General features: G+C 55.9%; 1 protein-coding gene across 2 annotated transcripts in view; it reads left to right on the top strand.

The window, feature by feature from the left end:
• Nucleotides 1–22685, top strand: part of SCTR (secretin receptor) — a 65952-nt gene that overhangs the window by 19133 nt on the left and 24134 nt on the right. The window contains exons 3-5 of one of the 2 annotated variants that reach the window (XM_057551324.1): nt 11071–11178; nt 15472–15575; nt 21449–21546. In XM_057551324.1, coding sequence (XP_057407307.1) covers nt 11071–11178; nt 15472–15575; nt 21449–21546 — 310 coding nt within the window. Of the gene's footprint in view, nt 1–11070; nt 11179–15471; nt 15576–21448; nt 21547–22685 lie in introns of those variants that run through there. The other variant, XM_057551323.1, reaches the window with a different exon arrangement.

Below are 22685 nucleotides of genomic sequence, written 5' to 3'. Positions count from 1 at the left end.
GTGGCGATGGCAGCGGCGTGTGTGTGGCTGCAAGGGGGAGGCAGCCCCATCTCTGTATTTTCCAAAAGAAAGAGAGAGGAAGAGGGGTGCAGGGGAGGAGAGGGGGAAGGGGGAGCCCAGGCTTTTAAATTAGGCTGTGTGATCTTGAACAAGTCCTAATGTCTCTGGGCCTCAGTTTTGACATCTATTTTATGGGGTTGGTGTGAAATTGAAAGCATTCATTCAAAAAATAGTTAGCACTTCTTGTTGTGAGGTGAGAATGGTGAGGAAGGAGGAGCTTGGACTCCTCTCTTATGGCTTGGGAATGTGTTTTTGCACATGTGGCAGAGACTTGATAAGCGAGCGTCATCAAATAGGGGTTGGTTTCTTAGACATCACAAAAGCTGCAGAGCTGGCGCAGAGTTCCCAGGCGCCCTCAGAATCCGGATTCCTCCTGTCTTTCTGCTCAATGTGTGGCGTTCGCCTCCTGGTCGTAAGGTGGCTGCAGCACCTCCAGGGAGGAGGGGGGAGTATTCTGGGGGAAAAGAGATGAAGGTCGTGAGTTCAGTTCTAGACACACGGAGTGGAGGCTTCAGAGGAGGGCCGGGCTGGGGAACGCTTCTGTTTGGCTGGCAACTGAGGCTGAGGTTGCAGGAGGAGAGGGTGAGGGAAGGGGAGGAGGAGAGGGCCCAGGAGCGGCCTCGGACCCCCGAGGGGGCTCCGAGCCTGACCTGGGGGCCCGTCACCCTGTGGCTGCCGACCTCACACTGCAGTTCCTGGGAGGCTGCGGATGTGCCCAGGTTGACCGACCTGGAGCAGGTGTAGCCATCTTCTGTCCGTCAGGAGCAGCCAGGGGCAGGAGGAAGGAGGTGCCGCGGGCGGCGGAGGCCCAGCAGTGTGGGCGCTGCGATGGGCTTCAGTCGAGTCACCCGTCCCCTGCCTGAGGGACGGGGCAGGGTGACAACTGCCTTCCGTAGCCTGAGCCTCTCCCTCCCCTCTGCTGGCTGCAGCAGGTGCTTCGGGGGAGCCGGACAGTAGGCTCGCGGCTCACGGGGCCACCACTGAGCCACAGCCTCCTGACTTCCTGGGCCCTCCTGCCACCCCAGAAGCTACAGCTGTCTGCATGTCCCCAAGGTGAATGCCAACAATTCCCGTGACAGGGCGTGGGACTTGCATTCAGGCCTGAGGGATAAAGCCTAGAATGGCAAGCCACTGGGAGAGATGATGGTGAACTTTAGTTCACACTGAGAGGTTACAGACGGTTATTTTAAAAATGAGCATCTGAAGTGTTTAAATGTCCTGTTGCTCCCCAGTGGCTCCAGGATGAGGTTCAGCTCCTCACTCCCTTGTCCACGCATCCATCCCAAACATTTCCACTTGGCTTAACCAGATCGCTTACAACTTCCTGACTGTGTCCGCTTCTCTCATGCCTCTGGGCCTTTGCACATGCTGATCCCGCGGCTTCAGCACCATTCCCTCTTTCCCACTCTGCCAACCACTCTCCTTTTCAGACTCCTCCAGGAACGATTTCTCCCCGTGCAGCTGGCCACCCGGACTTCTGCAGGACCCTCTGTTTCTCTCCCTCCTGGCACCTCTGCACTGCATCGTAGGGTTGTGTTTCCTGGACTGGGAGGGACTGTGTCACTCTCCTCTTCTTCCCCAGCTCGGGGCACAGGGCCTGCAAGACCTAGTAGTTGGTGTGTGTTTGTTGATGACTTACTGGGTGAATGAGTGAGTGCAGACGTTTGACTGAGAGCAGGAGGAGAGGAGATTTGAAGGAGAGAGAGGGAGGTGAAGCAGAGCCTTTGCGGCGGAGGACGTGGACGCCCCCGGCCTGCCCAGCTCGTCACAGACCAGCCGGGGTGAGCAGTGTAGCCACGTCACCCATGGGGAGTGCTCCCCAGAGCCTGACCTGGGGGCCCGTCACCCTGTGGCTGCCGACCTCACACTGCAGTTCCTGGGAGGCTGCGGATGTGCCCAGGTTGACCGACCTGGAGCAGGTCTAGCCATCTTCTGTCCCCAGGGGCTCCCATGTGGTCCTACTTGTGCACCCAGGGCTGAGAAGGCGCAGTGGGACTCCTGCTGGGTTCTGCCGTGAGCTCCCGGGGGAGACCTCGCTCTCCTCGTGTGCGATGGGGCTGTGCGGCACACGCCGTAATTGCAACTGTGTCTGGCCGGGCCGCGCAGGTGGGTGAACGGGGGCCAGGCCGGCCCCGTCCCAGCACAAAGGCTCAGGCCGCGTGGATCTGTTTTGCATTTTGGCCTTCTGCAATTTTCATTTAGGAAAAGGGGTCTGTTGTTTTGAAAACCTGGTTTAAAAGCCCCTGAGCCAGGGCTTCCCTGGTGGCGCAGTGGTTGAGAATCTGCCTGCCAATAATGCAGGGGACACGGGTTCGAGCCCTGGTCTGGGAGGATCCCACGTGCCGCGGAGCGACTGGGCCCGTGAGCCACAATTACTGAGCCTGCGCGTCTGGAGCCTGTGCCCCGCAACGGGAGGGGCCGCGATAGTGAAAGGCCCGCGCACCGCGATGAAGAGCGGTCCCCGCACCGCGATGAAGAGTGGCCCCCACTTGCCACAACTAGAGAAAGCCCTAGCACAGAAACGAAGACCCAACATAGCAATCAATCAATCAATCAATCAATAAAAAAAAAAAAAAAAAAAAAAAAAAAAAAAAAAAAAAGCCCCTGAGCCAGAAGACTTCTGAGTCTTCTGAAGTCTTCTGAGGACCCGGACTCCTGGGAAAATCTTCAGGCCTGTTCTGCTGACAGGTTGAGAAAGCTGAGCCAGAAGACCCATCGTGGAGCTTAGAACCGACGTGGTGGCCGCGGGGGGAGATTCCCTCAAAGAATGAAAACAGGAGAAACAGCAAAGGCGTAGAGCCCTCGGTCAGGCTCCGCCCCGCGGATGCCCATCAGGACCAGGTTGCGGGGGCGGGCCGGGGCTGGGGCCGCCTGGGGGGGTCCGGCCCCGGGACCTCCTCTCAGGGGCACGACTCCTGCAGTCCTGGGCGCCAGGGCCCACGGGCCCTCCGTCCCCAGCAAGGCTCTGTCTGGCGCCTGAGGCGGGGAGGGGCCGGCGGACGCTCTGGGGGGGGTGTAGGTTAATGGTTAAGCTGCCCGGCCTTCCCTGCGGAGGAGGTTAATGTCTGAGCGCCGGAAGAGCCCCAGGAGACGCCGCTCACCGAGCTGGCGCCAAGCCCGGCGCACTCACCACGCATAAGAAAGCACCTCTTCAGCTGTTCACTCACCACGCATAAGAAAGCACCTCTTCAGCTGTTCCGCGTTAGGTGGCCACGGCCTTCGGAACGTTCTGTGGGAACATTTCAGGGTCGCCCTAATAGCTGCGTGGCGTGCTCTACCCGGCTATTTATTGCTCTGTTTTCAGAAGCTGATACCCCCCTCAGAGCTGGCTGGGTGAAGGGCTTTGCCTCTCCCTAAGGGAGAATGTTCCCGAGAGACAGTGCAGTGGCAGGAAAGATGTGGGCTTAGCAGTTTGGACAGACCTGGGCAGGTGTGCTGCTCTGTCACTTAGAGCCGTGTGGCCTTGGGCAAGACCCCGATCCTCTCTGGACCTTTGTGTCCTCGCCTTCAAAATGGGGACACAGCATCCCCTTTTCCTCTTGTCTCTGCCAGCTGGTTGCCCACTCCCAAAGAACATGGGCTGGCTTCCAGCGGGTGGCGGGGGGCAGTGCTTTTTTAGTGAGGTGAAATTCACAATATCAACCATCCTAAAGCAAACAACTCAGTGGCGTTTGGTGCATTCACAGTGCAACCGCCACCACCTCTACGTAGCTCCAAAGCATTCTCATCGCCCCAAAATAAAATCTGTACCCGTTGAGTAGTCACTCCTCATCCTGCCCGCCCCCCCCCCGCCCCTGGCGACCATGCACCCACTCCCTGTCTCTGCTTTCGCTGACTCTGGACATGTCACAACGAATGGGGCCACGGTCCGCGACCTTTGTGTCACCTCCTTCCACTAATGCTTCCAAGGCTCATCCACGTGGTGGCACTGCTACCAGTGTGTCTTACGTACTGGCTTTTAATGCAGTTTCTCTAACAAACATTCCAGTCCTTTTCTGGCTTCTCCTGGCAGCCAGGCAACCTGGGACCTCCCTCCCCTGCGCAGAGCCTAGCTCTCTTCACCCTTTCCTTGGCACTGCTGATCTGGGCTCGTTTTTCAGAAACAAGTAACTTATGTTCATGTAGCATTTTCGACATATTTTTTCAGTTCTTAAAACAATCTGTGCAGTAAGTACCATTGTCATCCCCACTTCACAAATGAGGAAATTGAGGCTCTTAGAGGCACAGGATCACCCAGAGCTGAAACAGGACTCTCAGCCCATATCTTTTGACTGCAAATCCTGAGGATTGTCTATTTTACAATCCAGACTGAGCTGTGAGGGACTGATATTCTCACCCTCCCAAGAAAAGATTGGCATTTGAAACAAAAAAAAAAAAAAAGAGGAAGAGAGAGACTGTTGATACCAATTAATGTCTATTTAGTGTGAGAGGCGGCGTGAAAGGCAGCGTTTCAGCCAGGGAGGACTAGGAGGGCTCTTTGGGCCGGGTGCAGTTTGTACAGTCGGGGGAGGGGAGGCTCAGCGTCCGGTGCTCAGAAGCCACCTTGAGCGAGACTCCCGGAGGGAGAAGAGCCAGCCTGCCCCAGGGAAGCGGCGCTCAGCCTCACATTCACAGGGTCCTTCGTCTCGTCCCAGGCAGCCTCCTAATTGCATGACCCTCTCTGCTTGAATACTCTAGGGGGTGGGCACCCCACTACTCCCCAGGATAGTTCTGTGGAACGGTTTGTGCTTCTTGGTTTAAAGAGGAACGCCCCCAGACTCGTTGCTGTCCCTCCTGTGCCACCCTGGGCCTTCAGTTCCTCTAACCCACGCTGACCACCTCTGTGTGTGGTCCAGCCATCACAAGCAGGGCAACGCCTAAATACCGTAAATACTGCAAAGCCAAGGAGACCGCCCCAGGTTGCCCCTGGGGGTGGGCTCAGAAGGCAGAGGGGGCATGATGCAGCCAGGAAACAGGCTGTCGGTCCTGCCCATCTGGACGTGTTCCCGTAGCCGTTTCTCCTCTGGGCTTTCCTGCCATCTGGGGCGAGTGGGCAGCAGGGCACTCATGCCTCTTTCTGGAACCTTCTGTGTTCCTGCTCATCACGTCACCCCTTGTCTCCCTAGTCTGGGGGAAGTCTTGCTCTTTTTCTGTTTTCTCCCAAGTGTTTTGATTACACCAGAATTCCTCTTTATCCCCCTGCCCCAGGGACCTTTGGAAGCCCAAGTCAGGGAGATCGTAAGTTTTCCTGCCCTCCTCGGAGACTGTGAACTAGTAATCTGAGGAGGAAGGACGGAAAAAAGGAAAAAAATAACCAGGAGGAAAAAAAGATCCACTGCAAACACAAATCATTAATTCCCACCAAAATCCTGGGGGACGTTACTATGCCCATTTTATAGATGAGGAAAGTGAGGCTCGTAGAGGTAAGTGGCGTGTCCAAAGCTCAGTCCGTCTCCACCACACTTCACTTCACCGAGGATGCCATGCTGTGCCGTGGGCGCCAGGCAGGCACCCCCCTGGCCCCTCCAGATGACGTCTGTGGTCCCGTGGTGTCTCGTCTTGTTTCCCTCCTTGAACCTGCACACCCTTCCATCCCTTCCCCTCCAGCCAGGCAGTCAGTGTCAGCAGGTGACTTCAGAGATGTTGGAGGGTTGGGGGGATGCCTTGGGGCCTGCTTGCCCTGCAGCAGCCAGTTTACGTTCATTCCAGCCCTGCCCTCCCAGAGGCGCTGAGCCCTCGCTAGTGGCTCTGTTTACAAAGCTCCCTATCCTTTACCTCATGGGTTCCCCTCAACCCTGGCTCAGGCACTGAGCTTTGCTGCTCTGGGTCTAAAACTCCCAGCCCCCACAGTGACCCGAGTTCTGTGCTTCGTCCCTTCCGAGCCAGAGCCCCAGGGGAGGCCAGACCAGGACGCCCCCCTCCCTTTCCTGCTCCACTTGTGCAGCCTTCCCCGCGCTCAGAGCAGGAGCCTGTGGGGAGTGGGGTCTGAGGCCCTCGACTCACACCCTGGAGCAGCAGAAAAGGGGTCCCTGCAAGCAGCCAGGGGGCCGCACAGACCCCCTGCTCCCCCGGCCGTAGTCCCTCCAGCCCGCTTGCACCATGTACCTTGTGTACTGTGGTTTCCTTAATATTTTTTCCTTTAAATCAATTGGCTGACTTTTTTTCAGCACACTGTACGTTAGCTCTTAGGCTTATTCATCATACCTGACTGCAGCTCTGGAATCTTCGACCAACCTCTCCGCCTTTCCCTGCAACCCCAGCCCCTGGTAACCACCATTCTATTCTCTGCTTCTGTGAGTTTGACTTTTTTGGATTCCACTTACCAGGGAGATGATAACAGTATTTGTGTTTCTGTGTCTGGCTTACTTCACTGAGCATAACGTCCTCTAAGTTCGTCCGTGTTGTCACACATGGCAGGATTTCCTTTTTTTTGTTTGTTTTTGGCTGTGCGGCGTGGCACGCAGGATCTTAGTTCCCTGACCAGGGATCGAACCTATGCCCCCTGCAGTGCAGAGTCCTAGCCACTGGGCCGCCAGGGAATCCCAGTAGGCTGAATAATATTTCGCTGAATAAGATTTCACTGTACTTTTCCTTACCCATTCACCCTTTGATGGACACTTAGGCTGTCTCCATACTTTGGCTGTGGCAGATAACGCTGCAGTGCGTGTGGGGTGCAGATCGCTCCTGAGATAGTGACTTCATTTCCTTTGGGTGTGTGTCCAGGGCTGGGATTGCTGGGTCATATGGCGGCTCTAGTTTCATTTTTTGAGGAAGCTCCATGCCGTTTTCCACAGTGGCTGCGCCAACTTACATTCCCACCAACAGTGCGTGAGGGTTCCCTATTTTTTCAACTGACTTTTTTTTTTAACTTAGCCTCATCCTAAACAGTAGTAACCCTCAAAGTCACAGCTGTGATGTGCTTCTTCTGTAACCTTTTAATGCGTATTAAGTTCTCTTTTTAAAAATGTACAGCTGTTACAATTAAAAGTGTCCCACCATGTACCAGCCTCAGGGGCACACTGCCACCATGTGCTCCTCACACGCTGGCCCCCTGGGTCTGTGCCCAGACGGCGAGGCCAGGGCTGGGAGAGTGGCCACGGCACAGGGCTCGGGACGTGAGAGAGGCCGTGTGGGGTCAGCATCCAGGCCTCCTACCGCCAGTGGTCAGCCCGGCGGTGGGATCTCAGCTCTGCCAGTCCTGCTGTCACCCTGCATGCCACTTCGCCTCTTGGGGCCTGGGTTCCTCGTCTCTGCCGTGGGACAGCAACCCTGCTCGACCCCCGCGGCGCACGGCGCCTGCTGTGTGTCCAGCACAGGGCTGGACGGCCCCTTCCCAGCCTCTTCTCCCTACTTGGCCGATAGGAAGGGCATGGGTGTGAACCAGCTGTAGGGGGGCCCTGCTTCCCTCCCAGCCCCCCCAGCCGCTCCCGCCCGGCCTTCTGCCAGCACAGGCCAGTGTCCCTGTGGGCCCGGCCTGACATGCCCCAGCTCAGGAAGCCCGCCAGACACCCTGGCCCCCTTCCCATCTGCCTGGCCAGCCGGACACGGGTCGTCCGGCCTCGTGGACTGGGGCCATGGGCCAGTGCCCTGGCTGACCTGGCCAGCCTCAGCCCTGAAGCCACTTGTCCCAGAGTGAGGGAAGAGGCTCCCGTGTGTTTCCGCAGTGGGGAGATGCCCCGCCTGCTCCCAGGAGGTGTGCCTGAGCCGGTGGGGCCTCTTCAGAAGCAACGAGGCTGTGGGGTCCCCTCACCCTCCAGCCTCCAGGTGCGGGAGAACTCAGAGTAGAGGCAAACCGTGCTCGTCTGCGCAGGGCCCTCAGGACCGTGCCGCTGTCCCAAGGGCGTCCGTGGGCCTGGTGAGCCACGTCCGTGGTGGGAATCTGGAGGACCGGCGCCCAGAAGTGGCAGAACCCTGCCTGGGTGCCCAGGGGAGTTTCAGGAAGAGAGACGGTCCAGCCCGCCCTCGTTCAGGGCGCACTGTGAGAGCTGGGGTGAAGCTTCGGGAATATCCAAGGGGGTCTCAAGCCCCACGTTGCTCGAAGGATGCAGACACCTGGCCCTTGGACACCTGGATGCCTTCACTGTCCTTGTGGGAGCCCCATCCAGGCCCCGCCCTGTGTGCCCGTGGCGGCTCTCCTCCATCGCCCTCCCCTCCCCGTGCCCGGGGCCACAGCCTCCCTGTCCCTCCCCTTCCCGGGGCTCTCCACCTCCAGAGCCCCCCAGACACGCTCCTCCAGGAAGCTGGGGCGGATGCCCTGGAGACAGGCAGGTGGGCGGAGCCTCCCGGCCCCTCCATTCCTGGCTGTGTGACTCCAGGAACCTGCCTCTCCCTGCTCTGCTGCTTCGTTTGTAAACCGAGGACAGAGCCGGGCGCCCGGCAGCACTGCTGTGCATTCAGTGAAGCACGGAGTGACTCCTGCTGGGACCAAGGCAGAGCTGGTGGCAGAGAACCTGAAGGCCAGGACCTTAGCGCGGGGTTCAGAAGTCAAGTGGGCGTCACGGCGAAAGCCCATTTACAAGGGATGGGCGATGGGGAAGGGAAGGGGCCGGAGGCTGGGGCGTTCATCCGTTCCTTAGACGCTTGTGGGCGCCTGTGCCTTGCCCAGCCCTTGCGGGCACAGGCGTCCGGCAGTCAGGAATCAGACAGGTTCCCGCTCTCCCGACTGTCTGCCCGGGGTGGGGGGAGCCGTCTGCGCCCGGGCACCAGGAGGAGCTGTCCCCCCGCTGTGACCTCCCTGGCCTCTCACCGCCATCTTGGATGTGCTCCTGGGAGCCCAGGGCTGGTCTGAGCCCGGAAGCAGGGCCTTCGCTGTGGGGAGGTGCAGTGCGAAGATTCTCAAAGCAGAGCCTAATGACACATACAGCAGCGCCTGTAGGGAGGTCTTCACATGCGGATTCCTGGGGCTCAGGATGATTGAATTAGAACCTCCCAGGTGATTCTGATGTCCACTGCAGGATCAGAGCCCCTGAAGTGGGACAGGTCACCAGGGGACTTTACATGGCGTGGACGAGGGTGTCGAGGAGGATATTGATGCTTTGAACCTGGTTGTTACCCATGCCTGGAAAGACTCCTGCGCTTCACAAAAGCTGGGCATCAGCCATCTGGGAACCCAAGGGCCCCTTCAAACCACGCGCATCTGCCAGTCCCTGGAGCTGAAAACTGCCCAGCAGTTCAGAGGACCCAGCCTGGCCTGCCCTCCCCCTGCCAGGATGAGACCAGAAAGGGCTTGGGGAGGACGGCAGGAGGGAGCTGTAATTCCCCTGCACCCACTGAGGGCCGGGCTTTCCGTGTGAGGTTGATCTCCTCCTTCCCCGGACAACCTCAGGAGGAAGGCATCTGTTTCCCCCGAAAGAGCTGAGGAACCGGGCTCGGGCAGCGAGTGTGTGGTGAGGCAGATTGGAGCCCAGGTCTGTGGGCCTCAAGGGTCTGGGTTCTCTCTGAAGGTTGGGGCTCCGGGTTAGTGTGGTCTGCTCTGTGTTCCCCAAACCAGATGTGGGGTGACTGCTGACCTCATGGGTGTCAGTCACCTCGGCTCAATTTCCGGTCTGCTCCAGACCTCCCTGGGTGATGCCCTCCCAGGTGGCATGGGCCCCCAGAAGCCTGTCACAGGAGCAATTTCCCTGGTCTTTCTTCCCCCGGGATCAACTTTGGGAGAATAGGTGGGTGGTTATGTTAAATGATCATTTTTAACAGAGTATAATCATAACTCACGGACAAATACAAAATGAATACCTGCCAAACATTGTACCTAAGTAATGAGAGAACCAGTAAGATATTACCACTGGTTCACAGGAGAACTCAAAGTACTGTACGTATAAGGCAGAATGGTAAAATGAATTTACAAATAGATGCAAAACTGGCTGAAAACAATTATGTATAAATTGTAGATAACTGATAGTCATGCAAATGCAAAGGAGGAGATAGAAATGTGGATTCAAATGCCTTTGGACAGGACATCAGTTGTCTACAATTTATAGAGTTGCAAAATAGCTCAAAGACGTAAAAGGCCAGAGATCCACAGAATCAGCTAACCCAGAAGGCTGTGATTAGACAACGCCTAGTTTTGCTTTGAAGACACCTGATAATCTTTTCATTTCCAAGCCTTTCAGTTACCAGAAGTGGGCCACAGATCTGGCTCTGAGCTTCCTAGCAACCAAACAAAGCAAAAAGGAAACAGGCTCAAATTCAGTGTTTATAAGGACAGATGTATACTAGTTGTTCACCGTAAGTTCAGCTTCGCGTTGCCTTGAGACCATGTTCTCCTTTGGAGGTGGGGGGGTAGGGGGCCTCATCAAGGGAACCCAGTGAGGTGAAAGCAGCATCCTCAATGACGTTCCTACCACAAATGCAGTGCTGCTTCCATAGCCAAGGCAGCGGTTCTCAAAGTGTGGTCCCAGACCAGTAACACCAGCCTCCCCTGGGAACTTGTTAAAAATGCAAATTCTCAGGCTCCACGGAGACTTTGGGGGTGGGGTCCCAGCCATCTGTGTTTTAACAAGCACTCTGGATAATTCTGATACAAGCTGAAGTCTGAGAGTCATGGGACGAAGTTCTCAGCCCTGCCGTCACGGTAGAATGACCCAGAAAGCTTTAACACCGCATCATGCCTGAGCGCCACGCAGGACCGATGAAATCAGGGTCCCTGGAGGTAGGGCCCGGTTAGGTATGTTTTTAAAGCTCCCTGGTGGTTGTACTGTGCAGCCAGGAGGCAGGCTCACTGCCATGGAGTCAGCGGGTGCGAGCAGAGGCCAGGAGATGCCCCATCTTCTGCTCTGGAGGAGCCCAGCCCTGCCCTTGCGAGGCTTCTGTGAGACAGCGTGTCCCTGTGTGTCTTCAGCACCGAGCCCTCACCGTGTAGATGCCGAGGCCACCGCCCCAAAGGTGACAGGGCCCATTAGACGCCGTGGTTCCTGGTCACGGGAGTGCACCTGGGGGGACACCGAGGCGCGGGTGCCGGTGCTGGTGCCACGGTGCTGGGGAGGCCCTGCGTCCACGCCGCGACCCGCCTGACGCCGCTTCTCTCCTCGGCAGGCTGCCAGGGGCTGTGGGACAACACGAGCTGCTGGCCCTCCTCTGCGCCGGGACAGACGGTGGAAGTGGCCTGCCCGCGGTTCCTCTGGATGCTCGTGGGCAGAAACGGTAACCGCCCAGCCCAGGGGCCCAGCTGGGAGGCTGTGGGGCGGCCCCCGGGGTGGGCCTGGGCCTGGAGGCGTTGGCCGAGGAGACTTCTCTGGCGACAAGGAGTGAGTGGAAGGGTGGGGGTGTCCTCGTTGGGGATTGGAAGCCTTGACTGGGGAGGTGCGGTGTGGCCTCAGTTGTCAGGGCGCCAAGCAAGGGGGCTGGGGGCCGCAGACTGGGGAAGTGGTGAAGGAGGCCAGGCTTGCTTCTCTCTGCCCAGTGCCCTCATCAAGGGGCTCCCCTCCTCCCTTCCACGTTTCTGCCCCCTTAGCGCCCGGGGCCCTTGCTCCAGCCCTCGTGGCTGGGTCACACCGGGCCCAGGCTGGCCTTCCAGGACACTTACTTCCGCTGTGCCCTCTCGGCCAGGCCCTGCTGGTGAACTCTGCCCTCCCTGGAAGCTTCTGGCAAAGCTGCAGTTTATACGGGTTCCCTTCATTTCAGGCAAGGAAGTGAGGAGGTCGTCTCAGACAGGGGACACGCAGGGACTAACGCTGGCTAAAGCCCTGTCACGTGCCAGGCATCTTTAGAGATGTGAGCTCGCTCAGTCATCACAAAACCCCTGCAAACCACAGACCTTTTCCCTGCGCTTGACCCAGTTACGGAGTAAAAAGTAACAGCGTCTACGAGGGGTTTAGCCGTTGCCCTCAGGTTCACAGCTGGGAGGTGGGGAGGCGGGGACTGCAGTTTCCCCTCTCTGCCACACGGTGTCGCTGTGGGGCTGCAGGACCCGCCACCTGCCCGTCGGCACGGAGGCGCTGCCCCTTGGGTGCGATGCCCGGCGTCCGGGGCTGGTTGGGGGACGGGGCTGAGGGTGGGTGGATCATCTCAGCCTGGGTCCCACTGTGCTCATACCCAGCAGCAGGTCCAGGGCATCGGCCAGCCCAGGAGCGTAGGTCGGGACAGTCCAGCCTCAGGTACCGAGAACCATCCTCCCACCACCCCTTCCCTCCCCTGGAGCCATCTCGGGTCCGGGGTCTGGAGGAAGGCTTCTCGGTGGTGTCCCGAGGGTTCCAGGGCTCCCCAGACAGGGCAAGGACGGAGCACCCAGTGAGGACAAGCTGGTGCTCCAGACCCTTCCTTTTGAAAGAAGAAAGAAACAGAATAGATTAATTCTTTCTCAGGGCACCCGCTGCATGGGCCCAGACGGAATGAGTGTCTGTGTGATTGGGGAAACTGCAGCCTGGATTCTGCCTCCAGATATTTGTCTGTCTGTGCCAGGGCCTAGAATGTTCCATCTAGGATGCAGTCCTTTGATGCTTGAAAGGGCACTGGTGTTCCAGAGTTTCTTATTAAAAAGCACACTTCCCGAGTGGGGTCAGGCCCTGGCTTTTTTTCCCTTCTGTCTTGGTGGGGATGGGAGCCTTATAGCAGCGGAGATTCCTAACCTGACTAGGGTCCTGGGGGTTTTTGAGAATCAGATAAAAGCTTTGGCCTGGCTCTTCCCCAGACTGCACACACGTGTGAACAGAAATGCTGACTGTAGTTTCAGGGGCCCTTGAGGTGTTCACTGACCTGAACTTGGGGCAGAATCCCTTACCTGTTAGGCATTAAACCCAGGGGAAGTGGGTGGGAGGAAGGGGCTCCAGAGGGAGCAGTTGTCTCCTCTGCAGTTGTACTAAGAGCCCTGTCAGCAGAGGGCACTGCCTTGTTTACTGCTCTGGGCACCTGGCCTGGCTCACACGCAGCATCATCTTGGGAACCCTGTGGGGTCTGTGAAGAGAGGCCCCCAGACAGGCAGCCCAGCCTCCAGGGACACGCTGTCCGATAACCGCTCGTGGATTCCAGGCGGGGTGTGGGCTTTTAATTCAGCCTTCTCATCCAGCCAGTGTGCCTTTGACCACCACTCTCCCCTCTCTGACAGCCGCGCTTGCCTGATTCAATGACGGAAACCCTCCGCCCGTCCCCTAAACCCCCAGACTCCAAGCCGCACCGTCCTGGCCCACTTCAGAGCGGCCCAAAGCAGGCGGGAAGCAGCCCCGCGGCTCCCGCCTGCCTGGCACCAGCCCGAGTGGCGTGCGTGTGCCGTCGCCTTTCCTGCCGCGTCCTGCAGCGCGGGCGATCACGCCCACTCGGCACGGGGCGGCGATGCGCCTAAGGGTACGCAGCGACAAGGAGCCAGCGCTGGGTTTCGAACTCGGATCTGGCTGGTTCCGCACCAGCGCTCCCGGTGCCACGGGCCATCCTAGACCTGGCACGCCTGGAGCCCAAAGGCCTCGGTCTCCTGCTAGAGCTGCCCCTGGGACCTCAGGGAGAGGGCCAGGCAGGAGGGCCGTGCAGTGATGGCCCACGTCCTGGCTGCGCACTGTTGCCCAGTCCTGGGCCTTGGTTTTCTCGTCTGTGAGATAGGTCAGCAGCACCTCCCTCAGTGGGGCGCTGTGACGATGAGATCAGAATCCGTACGTGAGCCTAGTGGCTGGTCCTAGAAACGCCCGCCGTATTTCTCCAGCTCAGTGGAACCCTGAGAGCCAGTGGCCCAGACCCTGGGGCCTGTCAGAGAGGAACACACCAGGCCCAGCTGCGGTGGCTGGGGGCCCTGGACAGGATACTGGTTAGAGCGAAAGGGGCAGCAGGGCTCCTGTGTACAGGGTCAGCTCCCTGCACCCCCGCAGCCTCCACAGCAGCCAGACCCGGGGACCGGAACTCGGCCCTCCTCGGCAGCCCGGAGAGGAGGATGCAGCTGGGCCGGCCGGTGCAAGCAGGGCAGCTCCCCCAGCTTCCCCAGACTTCCTTCTTGGCTGGCAGCTCCTCTACCCCAGTCTTCGGGCTCCTGTTCTAGGAGCTCCTCGTGGGCGGGCTCTTCCCTCTCCTCTTGTAGAAATGCGTGGAGCAGGCTTTTCATCCCCCCCCCCACCCCCATCTGCTTTTCTAGCCAGCCAGCCAGCCTGCCTGCAAATGTTTGATGAGCAAGCGCTCTGCGCGGGCCCTGGGGAGCCTTCGGGAACTGTCGTCTGCCAGGGGGGCAGGGGGGCCGTTGTCACCTCCGTGTGGGGTGCAGGCTGCAGCCGTGTGCTGGAGGGGTGGGGTGGTGAGCCCCGGGACAGGGAGGGAGGGCTGCGGCTACCTTGTGATTTGTAACGCGGAGAAACGCAGAGGTGTGGCCTGGCGTCGTGGTTACAGGGCTAATCATTCCCTCCTCAGGGGTGGCTGCCTGGAGGGCTGGCTCTGCTGGTCTGCAGATGCTGGCGAGCAGGGTGCGAAGTTGGATGTAGAATAGAACCTCTTAGGGCAGCAGTAGGACCCGGAGCCTGAGGAGGGTTCACTGTGGGCGGGGCTGGGTCCTCACCAGCCAGGCAGATTCTCTGGGGGACCCACCCATTAGATGGCTGCAGGGCCTGGGAGCAGGAAGCCCAGGAGTAAGAAAGGGCATTAGAGCAAAGCCTGCGGCTAAGAGTATAGGCCTGAGCCCCGGGGTCCAAATCCCAGGTCCCCCATTTACTGTGGTGTGACCTTGAGCAAGTTATTTAACCATGGTGTGCCTCAGTTTCCCCAGCTGTAAAATGGGTGTAGTATTTACATGTTACAGTACATTTTACTGTAAAAGTAACAGTGCTGGCCTCCTAGTCTTGTTAGGATTAAGTGAGTTAATACCCATCACACGCTTAGAACAGTGCCCAGCACGAAGCAGTGACCGTGTAGCACGTAGCAGTGACCGTGTATTGTTACACTAGAGCATGAAATTTTATAACTGAGTAAATACACAGCCGTTAGTGTGAGATCAACATTGTTTGATTCAAGGTGTGTAACCTGCTCTTCTTAAGCACTGCATCCAGCCTCTCTCCTCATAGGAGACACTGCAGTGCCTCCCAGCTTGAAGGTTCTCCGGGGGCACCCAGGGAATCGAGTAGTGACGCTGGAAGTTCTGCTGGACCTGGGCCTGGGGCATGTGTCAGTCGTCTCCCTCACTGTGGAGCTCGGTGCCTGGCACAGTGGGCGTGGGGCGGGGGCCAGAGGGGTATCGGGGCAGGGCCGGCCAGCTTTGCAGGTCGACGTATCCGGGAGCCGAGGGTCTGTCCCACGCTCGCGCATCCGCTCTAGGCCATCTACCTGCGCACCTTTCCCACTACTTTTCCTGACTGACTCTTACTAAGGTTTCCAGGGCCAGCTGGGCCAATTGCAGCTGCCTGTGTGGTTCAGAGAAAGGGACAGGGTGACGGAAGGAAGCTCCAGCTGCCCCTGAGACGCGGCGAGGGCCCCTGGAGAGCCGGCCTTGGGTCCGGTCCCCACTGCTCACCGCAGGCTGCTTGGCCCCCACAGGTTCCATATTTCGGAACTGCACGCAGGGCGGCTGGTCAGAGACCTTCCCCAGGCCCGACCTGGCCTGTGGGGTCCACGTGAACGACTCCTCCAACGAGAAGAGGGTAAGCCTGCCAACACCTCCCTGCGGGGCAGAGGTGGCTGGGGGAGGAGAGAGTGAGGCTGGCTCAGGGCGAGGTTGGGGACCCCGGGCTGCCCCTCTCAGCCCCACACCCTCCTCGCTCCCCTGGGCTGGATGGGCCCGCTTCCCCTCCCTGGTCCACCAGCCCAGAGGTGGTGGTGCTGAGGAGCAGAGACTGGGGCTAAATGCTTGGGGTCCGGTGGTGAGTCTGAACCTGCCTGTGACCTTGCGGGTTGGGCAGGATGTAACTTCTCTGTGCCTCAGTTTCTTCATCAGGGAAATGGGGTTAGTAATAGCCCTGACCTCACAGGCTCGTGAAGCTGTGGAAGTGCAGGCAAGGGTGCCTGGCCGCAGCGCCTGCTCACAAATGTCCCTTCTCAGAGGAGCCTCGGGCTCCAGAGGCAGGAGAGCCCGGCGGTGGGCAGGCCTGGTTTGAGACAGGACGCTGGTGCGGTGGGCTCCCTGAAGGGGCCGTCTGGTTCAGAGCCCTTCCCGAAGGAGATGGAGTGGGGCCTGACGTGGAGGATGGAGTTTCTTCTCTCCCAGGTCTTATCATCCAGTTAGGGAAGACACATGAGGTCTTCAGATCCGATGGGAGTAATTTAATAAGGATACCTGTGGTCTTGGAGGGCCAGTGGATGGGCTCTGATCTCTGTAGATTACCATTTCTGTCACTGGCCTATATGAAGACAGGAGGCTTACGTGTATCACGTTTGTAAAGTCCATAAGGTTAAGAGGGATCATTTGTATAGTGGGTGGCGGGACGGAGGTTCGAAAGTGACAGAAATTTCCAACTGGCTTCGTAAGCTAACGTGGCTCACGTAGCTGGGGATGCGGAGAACGGGCCTCAGGACCCTTTCGTGAGCAGTACCCCAAAGCCACCCAGGACCAGCTTCTTTCTGTCTCTCCTCCTGCTAGCCTGGTGGGTTATCCCAAGGCTGGCTCGCTTCCTGTTGTCAGGTGACTGCCATTGGTGACTGTAGCGCAGACTCCCCAGGCCTGCCTGTCCAGCAGGAGGGGCAGCCTTACTTTTCTTGCTAACAGCAAAAAAGTTTCTTACGCAAGCCGCCAGCAAGCCTGTCCTCACGTCTCACTGGCCCAACGTGACTTGAGCCTGTCCACCTCCAGACCATCCCTGGCAGAGGGTTGGGACACGTGCTTGGCTTGGACCAGCAGTTCTCAAACTTTCTGGCCTCGGGATCCTTTTACACCCTTGGGAGTTACTGAGGGCCCTAAAGAGCTTTTGGTTTTGTGAGTTATGTCTGTGAAAACCACATATAAGGACTGTTGGCTTAGACTAACCAGCTGGGCAAGCACGGAGCCCAGGGCCTTAACCGCGTTATTCACGGCCGGGTTGGAACTGTACAATGCCAGAGGAAGGAGCAGAGATTTAACAAAGATAAATGCGGGCTTCCCTGGTGGCGCAGTGGTTAAGAATCCACCTGCCAATGCAGGGGACACGGGTTCGAGCCCTGCTCTGGGAGGATCCCACATGCCGCGGAGCAGCGAAGCCCTTCGCCACAACTACTGAGCCTGCGCTCTAGAGGCCGCGAGCCACAACTACTGAGCCCTCGTGCCACAACTACTGAAGCCCGTGCACCTAGAGCCCGTGCTCCGCAACAAGAGAAGCCACCGCAGTGAGAAGCCCACGCACCGCAACCAAGAGTAGCCCCCGCTCACCACAACCAGAGAAAACCAGCGTGCAGCAACAAAGACCCAACACGGCCAAAAATAAATTAATTAAATAAATTAAAACAAAGATAAATGCAAAGTTCTGGACTTAACTCAGAAAATCAGTTGTCTAAAATAGTAAAAAGAAGACCTACCGTGGCTTCAGCTCACATAAAAAAATGAAATCGAATCCCTAAGACTGGTGGAAGGGTTTCCAGACCATGAGATTCACTGTGATTCACGGGTCCTTAAATACCAGTCCACAGACAAGCGCAGACTTTGTCTTTTCTTTTTAATTTTTATTTTATTTTTGGCTGTGTTGGGTCTTTGTTGCTGCACGTGGGCTTTCTCTAGTTGCAGCGAGCGGGGGCTACTCTTCATTGCAGTGAGTGGTCTTCTCATTGCGGTGGCTTCTCTTGTAGCAGAGCACGGGCCCTAGGCGCTCTGGCTTCAGTAGTTGTGGCACGCGGGCTCAGTAGTTGTGGCTCGCAGGCTCTAGAACGCAGGCTCAGTAGTTGTGGTGCACGGGCTTAGCTGCTCCACGGCATGTGGGATCTTCCCGGACCAGGGCTCGAACCCATGTCCCCTGCATTGGCAGGCGGGTTCTTAACCACTGCGCCACCAGGGAAATCCAAGGCTTGTGGGATCTTAGATCCCTGACCAGGGATTGAACCCAGGCCCTTGGCAGTGAAAGCGTGGAGTCCTAACCACTGGACTGCCAGGGAATTCCCACAAACTTTTTCTTTTATTCTGAGAATTAAATCATCCTTTCTTAGTGTTGAAATGTCTTTTTCTCTTTTAATCAAATGATGGTGAAAGTATGTATTTGTTGGTTGTCTTTTTGCAACTTCCTGACTTGGCCCACACCAATTGCCAACAGTGGACAGATTAGCAGAAAGACCAGGCAAAGCTGCCACTTGGGTAAAAAAAATGGAGTTTGCTTACCGAGAGCAGAGGTTAGCAAACTAGGGCCCTTGGGCCAAATCCAGCCCACCATTTGCTTTTGCAAGTAAAGATTTATTGACACAGAGCCACACCCATTTGCACTGTAAGGGCAGAGTTGAATAGTTGCAAAAGAGACCGAATAGTACCCAAAGCCTAAAATGTTTCCTGTCTGTCCCTTTATGGAAAACGTCTGCTGTCTCCTGATGCAGAGGATAGAGGAGGAGGGGGCCCAGTCGAGACACACAGCAGAGAGATGGGCAGCTTGATCCAGGACAGGCAGCAGCCCTCTGGGGGGCAGGGGGTGCACAGCTGCAGAGGTTGAGGCCTGGGGCAGAGGTCACATCTGGCTTCCTGGGAACAGGGCTCTTTTGGGGTCAGATCTTACAGACAAAGGCGAGCTGGCCAGGGCGTCCTGAGGGTGACCCGGCAGACAATAACCCAGCCACAGGACAGCACGGGATGCTCAGTCCGGACCCTGCACGCTTGTCACCCCATGCCTCCTCACGCTGCCACAGGCTACCCGATGTGCTCCTGACCCGGGGCTGCAGACCCAGGCGTCCCCGGGGTGAGGCCGACGCCCTCAGCTGTGGGACACGTCCCTCACGTGACGAGATCCTAGGCTGACACGTTGCTCCTCCGGCCTTTTGACGTTTCACTGCTCTTTGGCGTCCCCAAGCCTAGGAACCATTCACCAATGCAACCTCTGCCGCTCTGGCTCCCCGCTCGTTGCCGAGAGGCGGCTTCCGGCTTCCGGGGTCGCAGTCGCCTCAGTGCCGAAGCGCAGGGTCACATGGCGGCCGGCCGTCAAAGGTTCCCTCTGCTGCCAGGAAACTCGGTCCGTCTGAGTCCAGTGGGCTTTGTGGTTACTCCCCTACCCCTGGGGCTCGCAGTGAGGTCTCAGGCGTTTAGTACTCGGCTTCCCTAAGCTTGTCTGTTTCCTGTAGGGTGCAGTGTAGCCAGTTCAGATGACAGTCACCTTCCCCCCGAGGTGCTCCACTCTACTAATGCTCCTCTTAAAGTAACATACCCAGACCTGGACCAAACACTCCAGACGTTCCAGCGTGGCCTGCTGCACAGCACTGCATTAATGTAACTGAGAAGAGACCTGATTGTCCTGGCAGCTACCCCATACCCATACCTCACACCGGCACTGTCAGACTGCTGCCTCAGACTGAACGGTGGTTGGGGGGGTAGAGGGTGGAGATGGGGAAGAATCAACATGTGCTGCGTGTCTTCCAAGTGCCAGGCATTGTCTAGGTACTCTACCTGATACCCTATTTGTTCTTCCAAAAAGCCTGCACGGTAGATATTATCCCCATGTTGTAGATGAGGAATCTGAGGCTCAGAGAAGTTAAGTAATTTGCCCAGGGTCACACAGCTGGTGAGTAGTAGCAGTCCTGGGTTGGGAACCCTTGTCTCTTGGCTCTGAAGCCTGTGCATGTTCTCTCTGCATACACTTCTTTAATGCCATGGAGCTTGGGCCACTCAAACCTCAAGGTCATTTTCATATGAACAGCTGTCAGGTTTCCCCAGTAGTATTCTTGTGCCTGTGGTTCTTTGTTTTTTATTACCCTTTTCTTCTGGTTATAAGATAGTACTTACCCACTGAAGAAAAATGAAAAGTACAGAAAAAAATACAAATGAAAATAACGACTCTATCCACAAGTTTATACTCCAAAGTTAACCACTAATAATGTCTAACACACCTCCTTACAGTCTTGTTTCTGTGTGTGTATGAGATTGAACCACATGAGATGGCCAATATGCGGTCTTTTTCGATGTACAGAAAAGGGCAGTTTCATACAATTCAACTTAACACTTTTTTTACATAAAGCAGAAATCACACTGTACGTGTAAAATTTGTATTCTGCCTTTTCAGTTAACATTACATTATGTCCTGACATCTTTTAAAACTCTTGGTAAGCACCATTTTTTAATGCAGTCTAACCTTTGGATTTAAAAGAATTTAGTTAACTATTCTTCTGTTGTTGGACATTTGTGTGTTTTTCATCAAAAATGGTTCTTTGATGAACATCTTTATATATAAATATGCTTTTATATTTCTGATAATTCTCAGAATTAATTCCCAGAGGTAGAGGGGCGGTCAGAAGGAATGCATGTTTCAGAGGTTCTTGATACATGCTACTTTCCAGAGAGACTGAACCAATTTTCACTCCTACTATACCCTCACCTACATAGAATATTAGTACTTTTAAATATTTGTTAATTTGGTTGGTAAAAAAAAAATGGTATGGCATTATTGCTTTACTTTTTATTTCCTTGATTCTTTTTAAGACTGTTGTACAATTTGTTTTTTTTTTTGAACCTTAAAAATACAGGTCTTCACATTTATTTCTATATGTCACATTATTCCATTCCATTGAGATCTTCTTGAATCAAAGATGAGCCAATAGTGTGACCTGGCTGCTGAACAAGTAAATGACTGCTCGGCTGCATTAATAAGGTGCAGTGTATAGATCAGGGGAAGTGATGGTCCCACTCTGTTTCTTCCTGGTCAGAGAATGCATCTGGAGCTTTTCAGCTCTCTGGTTCTGGGTGTCTTGTTTAAGAAGGACATTCACAAACTGGAGCATATTAGTTGAGAAACATGGTGAAGGGTTATGGAAAGAGATTAAAGACACAGGGAATATTTAATGCCCAGACGATAAGTGGGGGGCAGATGGGCAGAAGAATTGTATTCAGAAAGGACAGGCCTCTCTGTAGAATCTTTGTCACTCTTCTATAAGTCTAAAGCTATTCTACAGTGAAAATTTTATTTTTAAAATAATAGTGGGCTCTAGGTGCAAGACAAATTCAATTTATTTTCAGTGACTCCAGAAGAAGAAAAGGGACCAATAGGTACAATTTAAAGGTAATAGATTTTAGATTCACTTGAGAAAAAATTATCTAATACTTTGCACTGTTGTATACCCAGTGACTTCTTCAAAAAGCAGTGAGCTCCTCATCCCTGGAGGTATTCAAGCAAAGGCTTGAATTCAGGGTGATGGTCAGGGGCCCTGTGTATGGGATAGAAGTTTGAACTGGTATCAGATGATCCCCAAGGTCTTTTCCCAAGCCAAAATGTCATGAGTCTATGAATGTGTGTCCTTGGGGTGTGAACAGGATAGCGGTCAGAGTTGAAGGGGTTTCGGCAGCCTGGAGCAGGTACACTCTGTGGCAGAAAAGGGCAGGTGCTGCCAGGTGGGCGGGCGGGGCTGACGCAGTCCTCTCTCTCTGCAGTACGAGTACCTCCTGAAGCTGAAGGTCATGTACACCGTGGGCTACAGCTCCTCCCTGGTGATGCTGCTGGTTGCCCTCAGCGTCCTCTGTGCCTTTCGGTAAGAGCCCGCTGCCAGCTCTCCGTCCTCCCAGCCTTCCCCGGCACAGACTTCGGGTCTCTTTTAATTGCTCTGACCAGAGAGAGGAAGGTCTGGGTGGGCCACTTTGTCCCCTGTTGATCTAAAGCTTACCTGTGGCAAAACTTTGAAGTTTCTGTGACCTCGTTCATTCCTTTATTCATTTGACATTTACTGAACATCACTAGAACTTACTGCACCAGTTGCTTTACATGTATCATTTCTAATTTTCACGCAATGCTGTGAGATAGGTATCATCCCCATTTTACAGGTATATTAGCCAGACTCTTGGTTGCAAGAAACAGAAATCCACCTTAAAACACCTTAAGAAAAACAAAGGTGACCTGATGCACATACTGACAAGTTCAGGGGCATCTGGCTTTAGGTGTGCCTGGATCTAGGTGCTTAAAGGTATCAGCAGAACTGGGTCTGTCTCCTGCCATTTCTTCACCTTGCATTGGCCTCAGGCAGGCTTTACGCGGGGCTGGCACAGACAACCACCAGCAGCTGCAGACGTACATTCTACCAGCTCAGCGACACCAGGGCCAAGAGACCCCCTTCTCCGTTAGTTGCAATGAAAGTCCTGGGGGAATTCTCATTGGCTGGCTTGGGTCACATGCCCATCCCTGAGCCAATCACTGCAGCCAGGTATGGAGCTCTGATTGGTCAGGTCTGTCATGCGGGTAGAGGTAGCATATTCCCCAACCAGAGCTGGGATGCACTCCCCATAAGAAAGCCTGGTTCCTGAAGCGAAAGGAGGGGAGCAGTTAACAGACTTCTGTCCCTACAGCAAGGGGGAAACCTAGGCTTTGGTGGTGAAGGGCTTGCTCTAGGTCGAGTAGCTGAAAAGTGGCAGAGCCCGGGTCTGATTTCTCCCCACAGCCTGTGTTCTTTCTGTGCCACTTGCCCCCTTCCCCACCCCCTTCTGACAATTCTGGGAGCTGGAGGTGGTGGTCGGGGCAGAATAGGATCTCGCCCTTATAACCCCAGCTTTTTTTTTTTTTTTTTTAATTGCAGCACGAGACAGAGTAGGCTGGGCACCTGGGGGCCTGGGTTCATTCAGGTTCTGCAAACAGGGAGATTTAGAGAGTTGTCACGTCCAGGGCCTGGGTTTCCGTGGT

The sequence above is a fragment of the Balaenoptera acutorostrata genome, chromosome 8, assembly GCF_949987535.1.
Source record: "Balaenoptera acutorostrata chromosome 8, mBalAcu1.1, whole genome shotgun sequence".
In the NCBI taxonomy this organism is placed as follows: domain Eukaryota; kingdom Metazoa; phylum Chordata; class Mammalia; order Artiodactyla; family Balaenopteridae; genus Balaenoptera; species Balaenoptera acutorostrata.
This window is presented reverse-complemented; position numbering and strand designations above follow the sequence as displayed.